Genomic DNA, 19,321 nt, shown 5'->3' on the forward strand with positions numbered 1-19,321 from the left:
ACCCCTAGCAGAACAACTTTCCCTCCTCATTCAGTTACATGGCCTCCACCCCCAAGGACCCGAGGATGTGGGGTAAGGAGGTAGAACTCAAAGACAGCCTGACACTCAACCTCCAGGGTGTCACGAAGCAAAAGGCTGTCCTTACATTTCTGATTCCTTCCCCAAGGGTCCCATGATGGACTCCTTTTCTGTCCTTGCTGTGTTCCCTAAATGAAAACACATGGGCTACGTCTACACTGGCCCCTTTTCCGAAAGGGGCATGCTAATTTGACAGGTCGTAATAGGGAAATCCGCGGGGGATTTAAATATCCCCCGCGGCATTTAAATAAAAATGTCCGCCGCTTTTTCCGGCTTTTAGAAAAGCCGGAAAAGAGCGTCTACACTGGCCCCGATCCTCCGGAAAAAAGCCCTTTTCCGGAGATCTCTTATTCCTACTTCAAAGGTTTGAAGTAGGAATAAGAGATCTCCGGAAAAGGGCTTTTTTCCGGAGGATCGGGGCCAGTGTAGATGCTCTTTTCCGGCTTTTCTAAAAGCCGGAAAAAAGCGGCGGACATTTTTATTTAAATGCCGCGGGGGATATTTAAATCCCCCGCGGATTTCCCTATTACGACCTGTCAAATTAGCATGCCCCTTTCGGAAAAGGGGCCAGTGTAGACGTAGCCATGAATTCTGAAGAACAGTCTCTTTATTGCTTATATTGCAGGGGTGAGGGGGAGTATTATAGGCAAACATGCTGAATGCAGAGACACCTTGTTGAGAGTAACGTGCATGACTCTCAAGACTGGCCATTCATAACACTTTATTTCAAAGCCTCTCTGATTTTCACTGTCCCACACTGTGCTCTCTTTATTGCCCTGGTGACTAGCTGCTCAAAATCTCTTCCTAGGTGCTCTGTCTTAGCCCCCCACCTGCCACATAACTTTTCCCCTCCGACTCACAAATGTTTTGGAGCACACAGCAAGCTGCCACCAAAAAGGGAATGCTGTATTAACTGAGGTCTAATTTAGTCAGTAAACTTCTAAACCTTCCCTTTAAATATCCAAAAGCTCATTCCACCACGATTTTGCATTAGCTCAGCCTGTAGTTGAACTGCTCCCCTTACTGTGGTCCAGACTGTCCGTGTTCAGCTTCATGAACCACGAAAGCAAAGGGTAGGCTGGGTTGCCAAGGATCACTATTGGCATTTCCACCTCTCTGAAGGTAATTTTCTGGTCTGGGAAAAAGTTTCAGCTTGTAGAGTTCTGAAGAGGCAGGAGTTACTAAAGATGTGCATGTCATGTATCTTTCTTGACCATCCAATGTTTTGATATTGGTGAAACAACCCTTGTGATGCACCACTTCCTGCAGCACTATAAAGAATTACTCCTTGCAGTTTATGTACTCCTTGTCAAGATGGTCAGCTGCCAAGCTGGGGATGTGCGTTTCGTCTCTTGCCCCACTGCAGTTAAGGAACCCCATCAAGGCAAAGCCCTCCACAGTGGCAGCCACATTTCCCAGAGTCACTACCCTTTGTAGCAGAATGGTATTGATTGCTTTGGCTACAGCCCCCATTACAGATTTTCCCACTCTGAATTGATTCCCAAATGACTGGTAGCTGTTGGGTATTGCAAGCTTCCACAGGGCAATTGCTACGTGCTTCTCCACTGTCAGAGAGGATCTCATTTGAGTGTTCTTGTGCTTCAGGGTGGGGGGGAAACAGTTTGCAAAGTTCCATGAAAGTGGCTTTGTGCATTTGAAAGTTTTACAGCCACTGCTGATTGTCCCATACCTTCAGCACAATGTAGTGCCACAAGTCTGTGCTTGTCTGACAGCATCATGACCAATGTGGCATTTCCAATTTGCTGAACTCAAGGGCTTACATGAAAAGCATGTCCATGCCTTCCTGAGATTTGTCCTCGTCCTCTTCCTTAAGGGCCATGCATACACTTTCAAAGCACTCTGCTATTAGGTGCACCAAGGTAAACATCATCATCACAACGCGTTGATGTACAATGGGATAGACAAGAGGGTCCATACTCACACTGCTATGGCATCTGTGAGAGTAACCAGGGCTAAAAAGAGTGCAGAAAGACTTTTCCAATGATCTCCAGAAAGGGGGTAGGGAAAAGACGAATGCATTATGGGACATTGACGACATGAACCCAGAACCACTCGCTGCACAGTTTTGGTCCCAATGTGCACCAGGAGCATAACTAAGAATGCAAAATGGCGTAGGTATTGTGAGATAGCTATCCACAGGGCATTGCTCTCAAAGTCAATGGCAATCTCCCTACTGGGGACGCACTACTTCAAACTATGTTGAATCCTAGTACTTTTACTTTACAAAATTGTGTGGTAAGAAATCAGCCTTAATAAATTTAACCTTACCTTGTAATGTAGACATGGGTCATGATGAACTAAGGAAAAGCCCCAAGTTAGGAGCCAGGAACTGTCTCTAGGAGGAGGAGCCCTGAAGGCAACACTCTCTCCTGAGTGGTGAAACAACTGACACACACAGAGTCCGCTGAGATGGGCCACTGTTGAGTAGCCAGGAAGGGGTTTGAGAGATTCACACAGGCTGTCTCTACACTGGCATGAATTTCCGGAACTGCTTAAAATGGAATACTATTCCGTTTTCAGTTTTTCTGGAAAAGGAGCGTCTACATTGGCAGGCTGCTTTTCCGGAAAAGCCCTTTTTCCGGAAAAGTGTCTGTGGCCAATGTAGACGCGCTTTTCCGGAAAAGAGCCCTGATCGCCATTTTCGCTATCGGGGCTTTTTTCCGGAAAAGACTACTGGGCTGTCTACACTGGTCCTTTTCTGGAACAGTGTTCCGGAATAAGGACTTATGCCCGAGCGGGAGCAGAATAGTTTTTCCAGAATAGCGGCTGATTTTGTACAGTAGAGCATTGTTGCTTTTCCAGAAATTCAAGGGCCAGTGTAGACAGCTCGCAGCTTATTCCGGAAAAGCGGCTGATTTTCCAGAATAAGTGGCTCAGTGTTGACACAGCCAAAGAGTGTGACTCAGCCACAGGGCTGAATAGACAAAAAAGGCTGAAGAATAGAGAGCAGGCACATGCACTCAGCCACATGGCAGCACACATAGGATGTGAGTGTCATCCCATTATACCCTCCCACCCCCAAGCTCCCAGGCTACGTCTACACTGGCCCCTTTTTCCAGAAATGCTTAAAACAGAATACTATTCCGTTTTCAGTTTTTCCGGAAAAGCGCGTCTACATTGGCGGCGCGCTTTTCCGGAAAAGCAGAAGCCGGGAGCCATTTTGAAGAGGGCAAAGGCCACCAGACCTTTACGGGGGCGGGGCCAGAGCGCCGTTCAGACACGCGGTTAAAGGGGTCTCGCCGGGCAGCCGTTGGTCTCCTGCTCCCGTGCGTTGGGGCCTCTGCCAGGGACTGACACCCTTCGCAGATCTGTGGGTGCCCTTTGACTTTTGGGGACACCACCCTTTGGCCCCCAACTGCTTTTCCCTGCGGTTTTTTTTTCTGCCCTGCTCTGTCTACTATGGAGCCACGGGTGGCCATGTGCCTGGTCGGGCCTCTCTTGGGGCTGTTCAGGTGGCTGCAGCTCGTGCTGCAGGCCAGTGCCATGCTGTTCATGGACCAGGAGGCAGAGATCGCCTTGGACGCCCTCACCAGGGGGGCCCTAGCAACCCTGTCTCATCAGCACCCCACCGTATACCGGCCACTCTGGAGTTTGGACATCAGCACCAACTGGTGGGACCGTGTGGTCCTCAGACTATGGGACGACCACCAGTGGATCCGAAATTTTCAGATGAGGAAGCAGACCTTCTTGACGCTGTGCACCTGGCTCACCCCCGCGCTGCAGAGAACCGCCACCCAGCTGCGGGCACCCATCCCCGTCAACAAGAGGGTTGCCATCGCGCTGTGGAAGCTGGCCACACCGGACAGCTACCGCTCGGTGGCACACCAGTTCGGGGTGGGAAGATCCACCGTTGGAGTGATCATCATCCAGGTAAGTCCCAGGGGGAGTGGGATGGGGGGAGGGTGCTCCACTCCAGGCCCAGGTACAGCCAAGACTCCAGGCTGGGTCGCCCAGGGGTTTCGGCCATCCCTCCTTTGCACAGGCCCGCTGGTGGGGGGGGGCGGGCGTGGGGGGCCCTGGGGTGGGTGTGTGTGTGTGTGTGTGTGTGAGGACAGAGGGAATCAAGGGGGGGGGGACCCAAGGGAGCACACACTCACCCCTGGCTGTATGTAATGTGTTCCCTTGTGTTTCTCTGCACCCTTCTGCAGGTTGTCCACGCCATCAATGACGTCCTGCTGCCGAGAATCATCCGCCTGCGCGACGTCGATGAGACCATGGCCGGCTTCGCTGCCCTCGGGTTCCCCAACTGCAGGGGAGCCCTGGACGCCACCCACATCGCCATCTGGGCCCCGGAGCATCGAGCAGCCCACTTTATGAATAGAAAGGGGTACTGCTCCATCGTCCTGCAGGCCCGCGTGGATCACCGGGGCCGCTTCCTGGACATCTACGGCGGCTGGTCTGGCCGGGCACACGACGCCTGCATCCTCCGGAACTCAGGACTGTTTCAGAGGTTGGAGGTGGGCACCTACTTCCCCCGGCGGGACTTGACTGTCGGGGATGTGCCGATGCCCATCTGCATCGTCGGGGACGCGGCCTATCCCCTGATGCCCTGGCTCATGCGGCCATACACAGGGCAGCCGGACCAGAACCGGGCCCGGTTCAACGACCACCTCAACCGGGCCCGAAACCCAGTGGAGCTGGCATTTGGACGCTTAAAAGGCCGCTTCCGTTGTTTGCTCACCCGTCTCGACATGGGTGAGCAGAATGCAACGGAGGTGCTAGCCGCGTGCTGCGTGCTCCACAATATTGTGGAGTGCAGTGGGGAGGCCTTCCTCCCTGCATGGGTGACAGCTGAGGCACAGACCTTGGACCAGCCCGCCACAGCTGCCATCTTCCAGGCGCACCAGGAGGCGGTGCACATTAGAGAGGCCCTGGTGGACATGTTTGCCCAAGCCCCCTAGCAGGGTCGCTTGGGTCACCCCAGAGTACTCCGTCCCAGCTCCTACCCTTCCCCACCTCTTCCCCTTACCTCCCCCCCCCAATAGTATAGTAAAGCGTCGGGTCACAGCACATTGCGGCCGTCATCGAGTCTGTTCGTCGGGTGCGTCGGGCGTAGTTAGGGTTTTTCTTTTAAGCTAGGCTAGGGTTTAGGCCACCATCGCCATCCTGAAGAACAGCCAACAGGATTTGGGACTTGTGCAGAAGGCTCACATCAGTGACATCTTTGATGGATCTCCTGGCTGTTCCTCTCCTGAGGCCCGGAAGGCCCAAAGGACTGACATGGCCAGCAACACCACAATCGTCCGTCGAGGGATCTCCTGGCTGTTCCTCTCCTGAGGCCCGGAAGGACCAAAGGATCGAGGTGGCCAGCAACACCACAATCGTCCATCGAGGGATCTCCTGGCTGTTCCTCTCCTGAGGCCCGGAAGGACCAAAGGATCGAGGTGGCCAGCAACACCACAGTCGTCCTCCCTGTGCCTAAGACTATGTTTAATTATCTGATGTGTGCATCTTGTAACCGTTCTTGCTAGTTATCTTATGTAAATATAGTTTGTGGTTTACATGTTACTGAAAAGTGTCAGCATTTATTTCTGCGCCACAAACTACTGACCACTTACGAAGGGCCCCCCCAGTGATAGAGTACAGATTTCGTTCGCCACAGTTTGCCACCATGTTACATTTAAGTGGCTACTTGGCATCTCACATCATTTCGTACACTACCTAGAGTTACACAATACCCAACACAGGAATGAACAGCAAAATAGAGACCTGTTTATTTACAAGGGGGGGGGAGACCTTCAACTGGGACAGGAGGGGGGGGGAGACCTTCAACTGGGATAGGAGGGGGGGGGAGACCTTCAACTGGGACAGGAGGGGGGGCAGTTACTGGGACGGGTGGCCCCTGCGTGCGCTCCTCCGGGGGCCAGCCTACCCACGCTGGGCAGGTTGCACGCGGAGGTGGCCAGGAGCAGGGGCAGAGGCAGGGGCAGGAACAGGGGCAGGAGCTGGGATAGGAGGAGGGGCAGGAACAGGGCCAGGAGCTGGAATGGGAGGGGGCATAAGCTGTGCTACGGGAGGGATGGCGGGGGCCTAGGCTCCGCCCATGCCATAATGAATAGCATGCACAATATGTGCCGTCAGCGTGTCCATGGTGGTGCGCATCCCTCTGCATTCGTCCAGGAAGGCAGCCCAGGCGTCCTGCCGCCACTGCAGGTCCCCTTGCACCCGCTCCTCGATGGAGGCCTGGATTGCCTCCACAGCGTTGACGTGGCGTCGAAGCAGCTGGTCCCTCTGCCGGAGCCTGTGCCTCCGGGGTTGGCCTGCTGGGGGTGCCGCTGCTGCTGCAGTAGAGGGTCTGGTGCTGGGTCCCACTGCAGGGAACAGAAGAAAGGATGGGTCAGTCAGGCTGGCCGTCCACTGTCCCCACACCGCATGCCCTCCACCCCGAGCGCAGGTGACCCCACAGTTGTGTGGTGGAGATGAACGTGGAGATGAACGTAGGAGATAGCTGTGTAGAGAGTCTCTGGGTTAAGCTAAAAGGGGTAAAAAACGAGGGTGATATCATGCTAGGAGTCTACTACAGGCCACCTAGCCAGGTGGAAGAGGTGGATGAGGCCTTTTTTAAACAATTAACAAAACTATCCAAAGCCCAAGATTTGGTGGTGATGGGGGACTTCAACTATCCAGACATATGTTGGGAAACTAACACAGCGAGGCACAGGCTATCCAATAAGTTTCTGGACTGCATTGGAGACAACTTTCTGTTTCAGAAGGTTGAAAAAGCTACCAGAGGAGAAGCTGTTCTGGATTTGGTTTTAACAAATAGGGAGGAACTAGTTGAGAACTTGAAAGTGGAAGACAGTATAGGGGACAGTGATCACGAAATAATAGAGTTCATGATCTTAAGGAAAGGTAGAAGGGAGACCAGCACAATTGAGGTAATGGATTTCAGGAAGGCAGATTTTGATAAGCTCAGAGAACTTGTAGGTAAGGTCCCATGGGAAGCAAGACTGAAGGGAAAAACAACTGAGGAGAGTTGGAAGTATTTCAAAGGGACGTTGTTAAGGGCCCAAAAGCAAACAATTCCGCTGTGTAGGAAAGATAGAAAATATGGCAAAAGACCAGCTTGGCTTAACAAGGAGATCTTGCACGATCTCAAAATAAAAAAGGAGTCATATAAAAAATGGAAACTAGGACAACTAACAAAGGATGAATATAAGCAAGCAACACGGGAATGCAGGGGCAAGATTAGAAAGGCAAAGGCACAAAATGAGATCAAACTAGCTACAGGCATAAAGGGAAACAAGAAGACCTTTTATAAATACATTAAAAGCGAGAGGAAGACCAAGGACAGGGTAGGCCCACTGCTTAGTGAGGAGGGAGAAGCAGTAACAGGAAACTTGGAAATGGCAGAGATGCTCAATGACTTCTTTGTTTCGGTCTTCACGGAGAAGTCTGGAGGTGTGCCTAACGTAGGGAATACAAGCAGAAAGAGGGTAAGTTTAGAAGATAGGATACACAAAGAACAAGTTAAAAATCACTTAGGAAAGTTAGATGTCAGCAAGTTACCAGGTCCTGATGAAATGCATCCCAGGATACTCAAGGAGCTGATAGAGGAGGTATCTGAGCCTTTAGCTATGATCTTTGAAAAATCATGGCAGACAGGGGAGATTCCAGAAGACTGGAAAAGGGCAAATATTGTGCCCATCTATAAAAAGGGGAATAAGAACAACCCAGGAAATTATAGACCGGTCAGTTTAACGTCTGTCCCAGGGAAGATAATGGAGCAGGTAATTAAGGAAATCATATGCAAACACTTGGAAGGTAATAAAGTGATAGGGAATAGCCAGCATGGGTTTGTGAAGAACAAGTCATGCCAAACTAATCTGATAGCTTTCTTTGATAAGATAACGAGCCTTGTGGATAAGGGAGAAGCGGTGGATGTCATATACCTAGACTTTAGTAAGGCATTTGATACGGTCTCGCATGATATTCTTATTGATAAACTAGGCAAATATAACTTAGATAGGGCCACGATAAGGTGGGTGCATAATTGGCTGGATAACCGTAGTCAGAGAGTTGTTGTTAACGGTTCTAAATCCTGCTGGAAAGGGATAACAAGTGGAGTTCCTCAAGGGTCTGTTTTGGGACCCGTACTATTCAATATCTTCATCAATGATGTAGATATTGGGATAGAGAGTACGCTTATTAAGTTTGCAGATGATACCAAACTGGGTGGGGTTGCGACTTCTTTGGAGGATAGGGACATAATTCAAAATGACCTTAGCAAGTTAGAGAAATGGTCAGAGGTAAACAGGATGAGGTTTAATAAAGAGAAATGCAAAGTGCTCCACTTAGGAAGGAACAATCAGTTCCATACATACAAGATGGGAAGCGACTGTCTAGGAAGGAGCATGGCAGAAAGGGATCTAGGGGTCATAGTGGACCACAAGTTGAATATGAGTCAACAGTGTGATGCTGTTGCAAAAAAAGCAAATATGATTCTAGGTTGTATCAACAGGTGTGTTGTAAGCAAAACTCGTGAAGTCATTCTGCCGCTCTACTCTGCACTAGTTAGGCCTCAGCTGGAGTACTGTGTCCAGTTCCGGGCGCCACATTTCAAGAAAGATGTGGAGAAATTGGAAAGGGTACAGAGAAGAGCGACAAGAATGATTAAAGGTTTAGAGAACATGACCTATGAAGCCAGGCTTCATGAACTGGGCTTGTTTAGTTTGGAAAAAAGAAGATTAAGGGGGGACATGATAGCGGTTTTCAAATATCTAAAAGGGTGTCACAAGGAGGAAGGAGAAAATTTGTTCCTCTTGGTTTCTGAGGACAGGACAAGGAGTAATGGGCTTAAAGTGCAGCAGGGGAGGTTTAGATTGGACATTAGGAAAAAATTCCTAACTGTCAGGGTGGTCAAATATTGGAATAAATTGCCAAGGGAGGTGGTGGAATCTCCCTCTCTGGAGATATTTAACAACAGGTTAGATAGACATCTGTCAGGGATGGTGTAAGTGGAGCTTGGTCCTGCCTTGAGGGCGGGGGGCTGGACTCGATGACCTCTCGAGGTCCCTTCCAGTCCTATGATTCTATGATTCACTCGGTTCCCCTCCTGCCTGCCCCTGGAGTAGGGTCCTCCCTCCAGGGTATTGTAAGCACCGGTCTGTATCCTGGCCCTGTGCAGGGCGGGAGGGTGCTTGTGCAGAGTTCACCTGTGGAACTCCGTGCCGGTGGAGACTGTGAAAAGCTTTGGGTTAATCACTGGTGTTTGACAGGGAGCGAGATGCATCCCCACGCAGTGCTTGGGAGCACATCTGGCAGACGCGGTCTGGCATCTCAGATCCCCTCGCGTGGGATATCTCCTGGACGGAACCAGAAAGAGTGACTAGGTGGGGGGATGTCCCATCCTTGCAGCACAACTCAGGGGCCCTTCTCCCTCCCACGATCCCTCCCGCAAGCCCGGTAACCCAGGAACATGTGTGGCCCCAGTGGGGACTTCCCTTGGGGAACCAGCCAAGGCACCGGGAGCAGGCGAGGGGCTCGGTGGGGGCTACGTTCACAGGACCGTGACGCTGCGGTCTACCCAATAGAAGCTAGCTGTGCCTCACAGCCAGGCATGGGACAGTGTTCCGTTCTCTGTGCTGCACCCTTGGCGGAGCTGCGGGCTCTGGGCTGAGTCCCTGGGGCCCTGGCCGGTTCCAGCCGGCATCCACCCTTCCCCCTGGTCCCGCCAAATGTGTGTGAGCAGCAGGGTCCCAGGCGTGGCCTGCAGCTGCCTGGCGTGGCCACATGCCGCTCGGTCACCAGGCTGCACGTGGTTGCACCTGCTGCTTGCTGCCTCATGCTATGCAGCGTGCAGCTCACGTGGCCTGAGTGACATGCTCTTCCCCTCCCCCCTCCGGGCACCTGGCTCCCCACCCCCCTGCCTTCTGCCCCCCACCCTTTGGGAGTGCACACTCCACAGACTCACCAGTGGGTTCCTCCCTGGCCTCAGAGGAGTTGCTGGAGGGGGCCTGCTGGGTGGCAATGGTGGCCTCCTCACCAGATGCGCTGCCGCTGTCTTCTCCCTCCTCCGGCTTGGTGGGACGGTTGATGGGTGGCTGCTGGCAGGTGTCCATGGGGACCGGTGGGGCTTGAGGGGCGGGCTCACCCAGAAAGGAGTGGAGCTCCTCAAAGTATGGGCAGGCGTCGGGTCCTGCCCCCCTGCCCTCAGTGGCCCTGACGTACGCCAGCCGCAGCTCCTTCACTTTTGAGCGGACCTGCTCACAATTGCGGCTGGGGTGTCCCTGCTGGGCCAGGTTCTGTGCAAGCCGGGTGTACAGATCGGCGTTGAGGCGCCGGGAATGGAGGTCGTGGAGACCCTCCTCCTCCTTCCATAACTCCAGGAGGGTCTCCAGCTCCCTGGGGGTCCCTCCCCTATCAGGCATTTGCAGCCCCTAAACACAGAGGCTAGGGCCACCATTCCTACCCCTTTGGGGCGGGGCCTCGGGCGGAAGGGGCGGGGCTTGCCTCCCCAGTCCTACATTCACCCGGCGCCCATGATTTCCATAGCCTGAGGCTGGGCCCAGAGCCTGTGGGTTTCACTTGTTGCAATCGCTGCCTCCAGCTCGAGCCGAGCGAGGGGCCCAGGCCGGCTCCGGGGAACGCGGGAGCGGCTCCCAAAGGAGAGCGGGCAGCGCGGATTGGGTTAAGCGACCCAAGGGCCGCGGAACTCCCAACACAGAGCGGGGGGGCGGAGCGCGCGCGTCGTTGTGCGCATGCGCAACTCCCGTACGGCTGCTTCCATGGCAACAGTACACCAGATCACACACGGCTCGGGGCGTCGCGCCGATCCCCGCTCGCTCGGTCCAGTCGTCAGCTGCCGCAGCCAGGGGAGCTGGCGGGCCCTTGGCTGTGAGCGACCCGGGCCGGAGGCGAGGGGCCCCGCGGGCAGCATGAGCGTGGCTGAGGTGGAGGAGCTCGTCTCCCAGAAATACGAGATCAAGAAGCGCTTGGGCAAGGGGGTGAGCGCGGCCGAGTCCCCCCCCCCCGCGGACCGCTGCGGTTCTGAGCGCGAGCGGCTGCCCCTCGCCGCGTAACCAGGGCCTGCCCGCGAGGCGGCCGCGGCGTTGTTCGCAGCCCCGCTGCCCTGGGCAGCGCCAGGGAGCGGCGACAGGTTAATCCGGAGGCGGGGCAAAGGGACTTTCCGTTTAACACAAGCCAGTGAGACGGGAAACTTGGCGTAGCTTCGTCAGTGACGTGTAACGTTAGAACAGCCCAGGCACTCGGTAACAGCGGCAGACCCTTTGCTGGACTGCTGTAAAATGTAATGCTTTGTAAAGGGTAGGAACTCAACCAATCCAGGCCTTCCAATTACTTTTCTTAATTAAAAAAGGTTTAAATGAACCTAGTTGCTGAGAAAGTGAAGGAATAGGAGCTTCAAGAATTGAGGTACTTTAATCCTCTCCTACAATGCAATGTATCTTTTCAGTAGCACTTTATGACTCTCCAGTCCTATTTTCTGTTAAAACTAGCCTAGCAGCTATTGTTCATTTTTTTCAGTAGAAAGCCGGTGGTAAGCTTTCCTGAAATGGCAACTTCTAAAGAGAAAAGTGAAGTACTTCTTAAAACTTGTGCATAACCCTATAGGCACCTAAACTCACTTGGTGTCTTAAGGTTTTCAGGGTGCAAATTCCCTAAAAGCTTACACTTTTGCCTACACACATGCTCACTGCTGTCTCACTATAGGCATTTGGATGTCTACCTCTCATTTAAGTTCCATAGCATTTTGATATCATGAGAAGAAAGGCATTTGTGCATGGCTCAAATTGGTAGGTATGCTGATTTAGGGAACCTTGTTGGATTGATAGGCAATCTCCATTAATTAAAAAAAAACTATCTCCTAGAACTGAAAGGGACCTTGAAAGGTCATTGAGTCCAGTCCCCTGCCTTCATAGCAGGACCAAGTACTATCCCTGACAGATTTTTGCCCCAAATCCCTGGGTTTAGCAGGCCAATGCTCAAACCATTGAGCTATCTCTCCCCTATAGAGTTTGAATAAAGACTCTAATTATCTTACCCATTACAAAGATAGCTTTCCCAATTATCACCTCTAATATCATTAGCTCACAGACATTTACCCCCCCATCTCCCTTCTGTTCTGAAATTTCATTTGTCCTTTTCATATGTGTTCATTTTTTAAATTGTATCCTTTGATATATATGGTTGTGACAGTTTTCTTCCACTATTTGATCTGAGGAAGTGGGTCTGGCCCATGAAAGCTCATCATCTAATAAACCATCTTGTTAGTCTTTAAAGTGCTACATAGTCCTGTTTTTCGTTGGATTAAGAATGAGTTGCTATCAACCTTATAACTTGTATCCCAGTGGTTAGATCACTCACTTGGGCTATGGGAGATCCGGATACAATTCTGCCATGTGCCAGAGTTGGGATTGAGATTTGGACAGGGGTCTTCCACCAACCAGGATGGGTAAGAATGGTGCCTGTAGCCTGTTTGTCAGAAGCTGGGAATGGGTGACGGGAGGGATCACTTGATGATTACTTGTTCTGTTAATTTCTTCTGGGGCACTGGCATTGGCCACTGTTGGAAGACAGGATACTGGGCTAGATGGACCTTTGGTCTGCCCTAGTATGACTGTTCTTATGTTCATCTCTCAGGTGACTGCTCTAGTCACTCTGCTCTGGGATATTCTCTCAGTCTATACCAGTGGTCCCGAACGCGGTGCCCGTGGGTGTCGTGGCGCCCGCCAGGGCATTTATGTGTGCCCTCCGAAACATCTGGGCTGGCCCTGCCCCTGGTGCGCGGCACATGCGCAGTGCCGGCCCCAGGCACAGGGCACATGGGTGGCCCCTATTCCTGGCATGCAGCACATGCGCGGTGCCTGCCCCGGATGCAGGACACGTTCGCGGCCCCTACCCCCGGCGTACAGCACATGCGCGGCCCCGCCCCTGGGCACCTGGCACGTGAGCGGCCCCGCCACCAGACGCCTGGCAGCCATGAGAGGTTGGGGACCACTGGTCTATACCATTGAAGCTACTATACCTTTCTGGATAGATACTGAAATAGTAATAAGGTGAGAGAGAATGGGAATGACATGCTAACACAATGATTATGTGTTAGCCAAACTAATCTGATAGCTTTCTTTGATAAGATAATGAGCCTTGTGGATAAGGGAGAAGCGGTGGATGTCATATACCTAGACTTTAGTAAGGCATTTGATACGGTCTCGCATGATATTCTTATTGATAAACTACGCAAATATAACTTAGATAGGGCCACGATAAGGTGGGTGCATATTTGGCTGGATAACCGTAGTCAGAGAGTTGTTGTTAACGGTTCTAAATCCTGCTGGAAAGGGATAACAAGTGGAGTTCCTCAAGGGTCTGTTTTGGGACCCGTACTGTTCAATATCTTCATCAATGATGTAGATATTGGGATAGAGAGTACGCTTATTAAGTTTGCAGATGATACCAAACTGGGTGGGGTTGCGACTTCTTTGGAGGATAGGGACATAATTCAAAATGACCTTAGCAAGTTAGAGAAATGGTCAGAGGTAAACAGGATGAGGTTTAATAAAGAGAAATGCAAAGTGCTCCACTTAGGAAGGAAAAATCAGTTCCATACATACAAGATGGGAAGCGACTGTCTAGGAAGGAGCATGGCGGAAAGGGATCTAGGGGTCATAGTGGACCACAAGTTGAATATGAGTCAACAGTGTGATGCTGTTGCAAAAAAAGCAAATATGATTCTAGGTTGTATCAACAGGTGTGTTGTAAGCAAAACTCGTGAAGTCATTCTGCCGCTCTACTCTGCACTAGTTAGGCCTCAGCTGGAGTACTGTGTCCAGTTCTGGGCGCCACATTTCAAGAAAGATGTGGAGAAATTGGAAAGGGTACAGAGAAGAGCGACAAGAATGATTAAAGGTCTAGAGAACATGACCTATGAAGCCAGGCTTCGTGAACTGGGCTTGTTTAGTTTGGAAAAAAGAAGATTAAGGGGGGACATGATAGCGGTTTTCAAATATCTAAAAGGGTGTCACAAGGAGGAAGGAGAAAATTTGTTCCTCTTGGTTTCTGAGGACAGGACAAGGAGTAATGGGCTTAAAGTGCAGCAGGGGAGGTTTAGATTGGACATTAGGAAAAAATTCCTAACTGTCAGGGTGGTCAAATATTGGAATAAATTGCCAAGGGAGGTGGTGGAATCTCCCTCTCTGGAGATATTTAAGAACAGGTTAGATAGACATCTGTCAGGGATGGTGTAGATGGAGCTTGGTTCTGCCTTGAGGGCGGGGGGCTGGACTCGATGACCTCTCGAGGTCCCTTCCAGTCCTATGATTCTATGATTCTATGATTATGATTTTTAGAAGTTGGGAAAGTCCAGGTCCAGTCCTCCTGCTTAAACCATTCTTTCATTATTGATCCTCAATGAGGTAACTTCAACAGGAGATACCTTGGGAGATCCACATCAGAATATCTAGTAGCTCAGGGTATGTCTACACTACCACCCTAGTTTGAACTAGGGTGGTTAATGTAGGCAACCAAAGTTGCAAATGAAGCCCGGGATTTAAATATTTGCATCTCACAAACTGCTGAGCTCCAGTTCATCTTCAAGTTTGACATAATCAACTCAGGATTAAACAAAGACTGTGAATTGCTCGCTAACTACAAAAGCAGCTTCTCCTCTCTTGGAATTCACACCTCCAGATCAGCTACTAGAAGTGGGCCTCATCCTCCCTGATTGGATCCACCTCGTCATCTCAAGCCTGATTCTGGCCTGCATATTTATACCTGCCTCTGGAAATTTCCACTACATGCATCTGACGAAGTGGGTCTTTGCCCACGAAAGCTTATGCTTCAACACTTCAGTTAGTCTATAAGATGCCACAGGACTCCTCGCCACTTTTGCAGATTTAGACTAACACGGCTACCCCCCTGATACCTGTCAATTGAAATAGTTTTTCCTATTATCCAACCTAGAACTCCTCCACTGTAATTTGAGACCATTGCTCCTTGTTCTGCCTTCCCTCACTACTGAGACCAGTCTCTCTCCAACCTCTTTAGAACCTCCCTTCAGGAAGTTGAAGGCTACTATCAAATCCCCCCTCACTCTTCTCTTCTGCAGACTAAACAAACCCAAATCCCTCAGCCGCTCCTCGTAGGTCATGTGCTCCAGCCTCCTAATCATTTTGGTTGCCCTCCAATGGACCCTCTCCAATGCATCCATATGTTTTCTATAGTGGGGGGCCCAGAACTGGGTGCAATAATCCAGATGTGGCCTCACCAGTGCCAATAAAGGGGAATAACAACTTCCCTAGATGTGCTGGAAATGGTCCTCCTAATGCATCCTAATATGCCATTGGGGTAGACAGTTTATATCTCCATGTCAGTGGCACAGCTATGGGCACCTGCATGGCCCCACAATATGCCAACATCTTTATGGCTGTCCTTGAACAATGTTTCCTCAGCTCTCGCCCTCTAGCATCCCTACTCTGTTGTCTACTTACACTACATTGACAACATTTTCATCGTATGAATCCATGGAAAGAAGACCTTTGAAGAATTTCAGGGATTTCAACAACTTCTCTCCACCATCAACCTTAGCCTGCACCAGTCCACACAAGATCCACTTCCTTGACACTACCGTACAATTACACGACAGACACATTTCCACCACCTTCTACAGAAACCTACCACCCATTACACTTACCTACATGCCTCCAGCTTCTATCCTAGACACATTTCCCAATAAATTGTTTACATCCAGTTCCCTAAGATACTGGATTTGCTACAACCCCACAGAGACAAACACCTACAGGATTTATATAAAGCATTCTTAAAACTGAAATACCCACTTAGAGAAGTGAAAAAACAGACTGACAGAGCCAGACGAGTTACCCAGGCATCAGCTACTTCAAGATAGGCCCTACAAAGAACAGTATACAGAAACCTCTTGGGGAACATTTTAACTTGCCTAGGCACTCATTAATGGATTGCAAAGTCACCATCCTATTTCAATCCGATTTCAAAAGCCAGCTCGACAGGGAAGCTACAGAACTTAATGTCATTTACATCATTTACAATTTTGATTTCTACAGCAGAAGTCTAAACAAAAACATTGGCTGGATGGCCTGCTACATTCCACATCCTAATGACATAAAAAACCAAACGAAGGGTACTTAAAATGGGTACTAAGTATTCTTTTCAGCTTCATCTAGTATGGATGCTCTAATTGACAATTTCTTTGCCCTTTTTCTTCTTTTTCCTCCTCCCGCCCCCATCCTCTCTCCGTGCTGTTTATTTGAAAACTGGACCCCTTAAACTCCATTCACCTGAGGAAGTGGGTTGTGCCCACAAAAGCTCACAATAACATTTACATTTTTTGTTAGTCTCTACAATGCTGCAAGATGATTTGTTGTTTTTTAAGTTTTCCAGCTACAGGCTCACATGGCTACCCCTCTGAAACTTTAAAATTACATTGAATAGGATAACTTTTAAAAATAAATATAAAGTATAGTGCTTCAGTGTCTATGTTCATCTTTGATGGGGTTAGGAAGAAAATGTTCTTATGGACATGATTTTCCTTAATGATCTGTTGTGGGGTTTCTTTCACCTTCTTCTTAGGCATCTTATGCTGGCCACTGTCAAAGACAGGGTATCTTACAAAAAGACCCCACTAGTTTATGCAGTATAACAGTTATGTGAGAAAAGTATTGAGTGCTTTTTATAGACCCTGGTTTATTTACTCTATAGAAGTTTATTGATATTTTTTTGTTAATACCTTCCTCTAAAAACATTCATCCCCAACCTGGTCCTAACTGAGCTTAGCAACTGAAAGGAAATGGCTGTGGGTGTTGTAACTGGTGGATCCATCTATCCTTTTTCCCTAGGCATATGGAATTGTGTGGAAAGCAATTGATCGCAAGACTGGAGAAATAGTTGCTGTCAAGAAGATCTTTGATGCTTTTAGGAACAGAACAGATGCTCAGGTAAGGAACTATTTTACGAATGTGTTCTGCAAAACATGCATGATGAGTACAGGGGTACTTCAAGGACTGACACATCAACTTAGATGGTTAGGTCTCTGGAACTTGTTACCACAAGATATTAAGGACAGGAACTTAGTAAATGGTTTCAGATTTGTATAGGTAAGAAAAATTTCATCCTCTACAGCTTACCACTAGTTAGGATAACATGTATAAGAGGTAGCCAAACCTGATACATCATGCTGTAACTAGCCACTGAGTGGCTGAGGTTAAGAAACAACTTCCTCAATGGACATGTAAATATTTTCATAAGCTTCAGGGGTGTAGCCGAGTTAGTCGGTAACAAGAAAAACATAAAAAACAATGAATAGTCTAGTAGCACCTTAGGGTATGTCTACACTACAAAGTTAATTCAAACTAACAGTCATTAGTTCAAATTAACTTTAATAGGGGCTGTACATACAAACCGGTAGTGCGAATTTAAATTGAACTAGTGGAGTGCTTAATTCGAACTAAGTGAACCTCATTCTATGAGGAGTAATGCCTAGTTCGAATTAAGTAGTTCGAATTAAGAGCTGTGTAGCCACTTAATTGGAACTAGTTGGAGGCTAGCCCTTCCCAGGTTGCCCTGGTGGCCACTCTGTGCCAAACCAGGGAAACTCTTCTGCCCCCCTCCCGGCTCCGGAGACCTTAAAGGGGCACGGTCTGGCTACAGTGCTTGTGCCAGTTGCAAGCCTGCCAGCCACCTGCAGCAACCCAGCCTTCCACCTTTTCCCAGGACCAGGCTGGTAGCTCCCAAGAGCCTGCCTGGGGCCGCAAAAGGCGGGCGTCTGCCTGGTCTAGTGCGGAGATCGTGGACCTCATTGAGGTTTGGGGGGAGGACTCCAATGTCCACAATCTCTGCACTAGGCCCAGGAATGTGACCGTCTAGGGCAGGATAGCTGCCAGCCTGGCCACCAAAGGCCACATGCGAACCCAGGAACAGGTTTGCATGAAAATCAAGTTGGTCCAGTGAGACCCCTGACCCTGAGCCCTGAACGTAGAACATAAGAACATATGAATGGCCGTACTGGGTCAGACCAAAGGTCCATCTAGCCCAGTAGCCTGTCTGCCAACAGCGGCCAACACCAGGTACGCTGGAGGGGATGGACCGAAGACAATGACCAAGAGATTTGTCTCGTGCCATCCATCTCCAGCCTTCCACAAACAGAGGCCAGGGACACCATTCCTACCCCCGGCTAATAGCACTCCATGGACCCAACCTCCATGAATTTATCTAACTTCTCTTTAAACTCTGTTATAGTTCTAGCCTTCACAGCCTCCTCTGGCAAGGAGTTCCACAGGTTGACTATGTGTTGCGTGAAGAAAAACTTTCGCTTATTAGTTTTAAACCCGCTGCCCATAATTTCATTTGGTGTCTTCTAGTCCTAATATTATGGGAACTAATGAAGAACTTTTCTTTATTCACCCTCTCCACACCACTCATGATTTTATATATCTGTCATATCCCTCCTCAGTCTCCTCTTTTCTAAGCTGAAAAGTCCCAGTCTCTTTAGCCTGTCTTCATATGGGACCTGTTCCAAACCCCTAATCATTCTAGTTGCCCTTTTCTGAACCCTTTCCAAGGCCAAAATATCTTTTTTGATGTGAGGTGACCACATCTATACACAGTACTGAAGATATGGCATACCAGAGTTTTATACTTCCCCTCCTCCTTCTTCCCTTGGCTTCCCCCTTCCAGCTCCCTCCTTCCAGGTTTCCCTCTCCCCTCTCCCAAACTCTCTCTTCCCCTCTTCCACCTCCGTTTCCCAGTCTCCCCAGAGGTTAATCTCCCACCCCCCAGTTTTGTTAAATAAAGAGAGTTTCTATTTTTGAACACACGTGTCCTTTATTTTTTACATCAGGAAGGGGGACTAGGGAGGGATAAGTGGAAGGAGGTGAGGGAGAAATGGGGCACGAGCCCCCGATTGGGAGGACTGGGGTAGCTCTGCAGGCTCCTCAGGGTGGAAGCTCTCCTGCAGGGCCTCCTGGATCCTGACAGCCCCCCGATTGACCCCCCCCCCCGATGGCAGCGTGCGGCAAGTGCAGCCAGGCTGATGGACGAGTGCTGTGATGTGCCGAGTGTGGGCACTCAGGGCACTCCAAGGGCACAGGACTGCTATGCTGTCCCTCATCGAGTTAGACAAGCAAGCGGGGAACCCTGAGAACAGTCTGTCCGGGGTGGGGATCGGGTCCCTTTAAGCACAGCCCTCGGCTATCCTGAGGCAGCAGCTCCACATTCTAAGTCCGAACCTGAT

General features: G+C 50.0%; 2 protein-coding genes across 4 annotated transcripts in view; one reads left to right on the forward strand and one right to left on the reverse strand.

Moving 5' to 3' along the window:
- Window positions 1-5,788: 5,788 nt before the first annotated feature.
- LOC142826888 (uncharacterized) lies at window positions 5,789-10,579 on the reverse strand. Its single transcript, XM_075919911.2, has 2 exons — window positions 10,013-10,579; window positions 5,789-6,410 (listed from the first exon to the last, which is right to left on the reverse strand). Exons 1-2 carry the CDS (start codon window positions 10,467-10,469, stop codon window positions 6,130-6,132), a joined length of 738 nt encoding a protein of 245 aa, XP_075776026.1. The 5' UTR covers window positions 10,470-10,579; the 3' UTR covers window positions 5,789-6,129.
- A 220-nt stretch (window positions 10,580-10,799) lies between these two features.
- MAPK15 (mitogen-activated protein kinase 15) overlaps window positions 10,800-19,321 on the forward strand; it is a 112,985-nt gene continuing 104,463 nt past the window's right edge. For 2 of the 3 annotated variants that reach the window (XM_075919908.1, XM_075919909.1), the window contains exons 1-2: window positions 10,800-11,045; window positions 16,929-17,027. In XM_075919908.1, the coding sequence (XP_075776023.1) occupies window positions 10,800-11,045; window positions 16,929-17,027 (345 nt within the window). Of the gene's footprint in view, window positions 11,046-11,208; window positions 11,473-16,928; window positions 17,028-19,321 lie in introns of those variants that run through there. The other variant, XM_075919910.2, reaches the window with a different exon arrangement.

This window comes from Pelodiscus sinensis, chromosome 2 (assembly GCF_052426305.1).
Source record: "Pelodiscus sinensis isolate ZL-2025 chromosome 2, ASM5242630v1, whole genome shotgun sequence".
Lineage (NCBI taxonomy): Eukaryota > Metazoa > Chordata > Testudines > Trionychidae > Pelodiscus > Pelodiscus sinensis.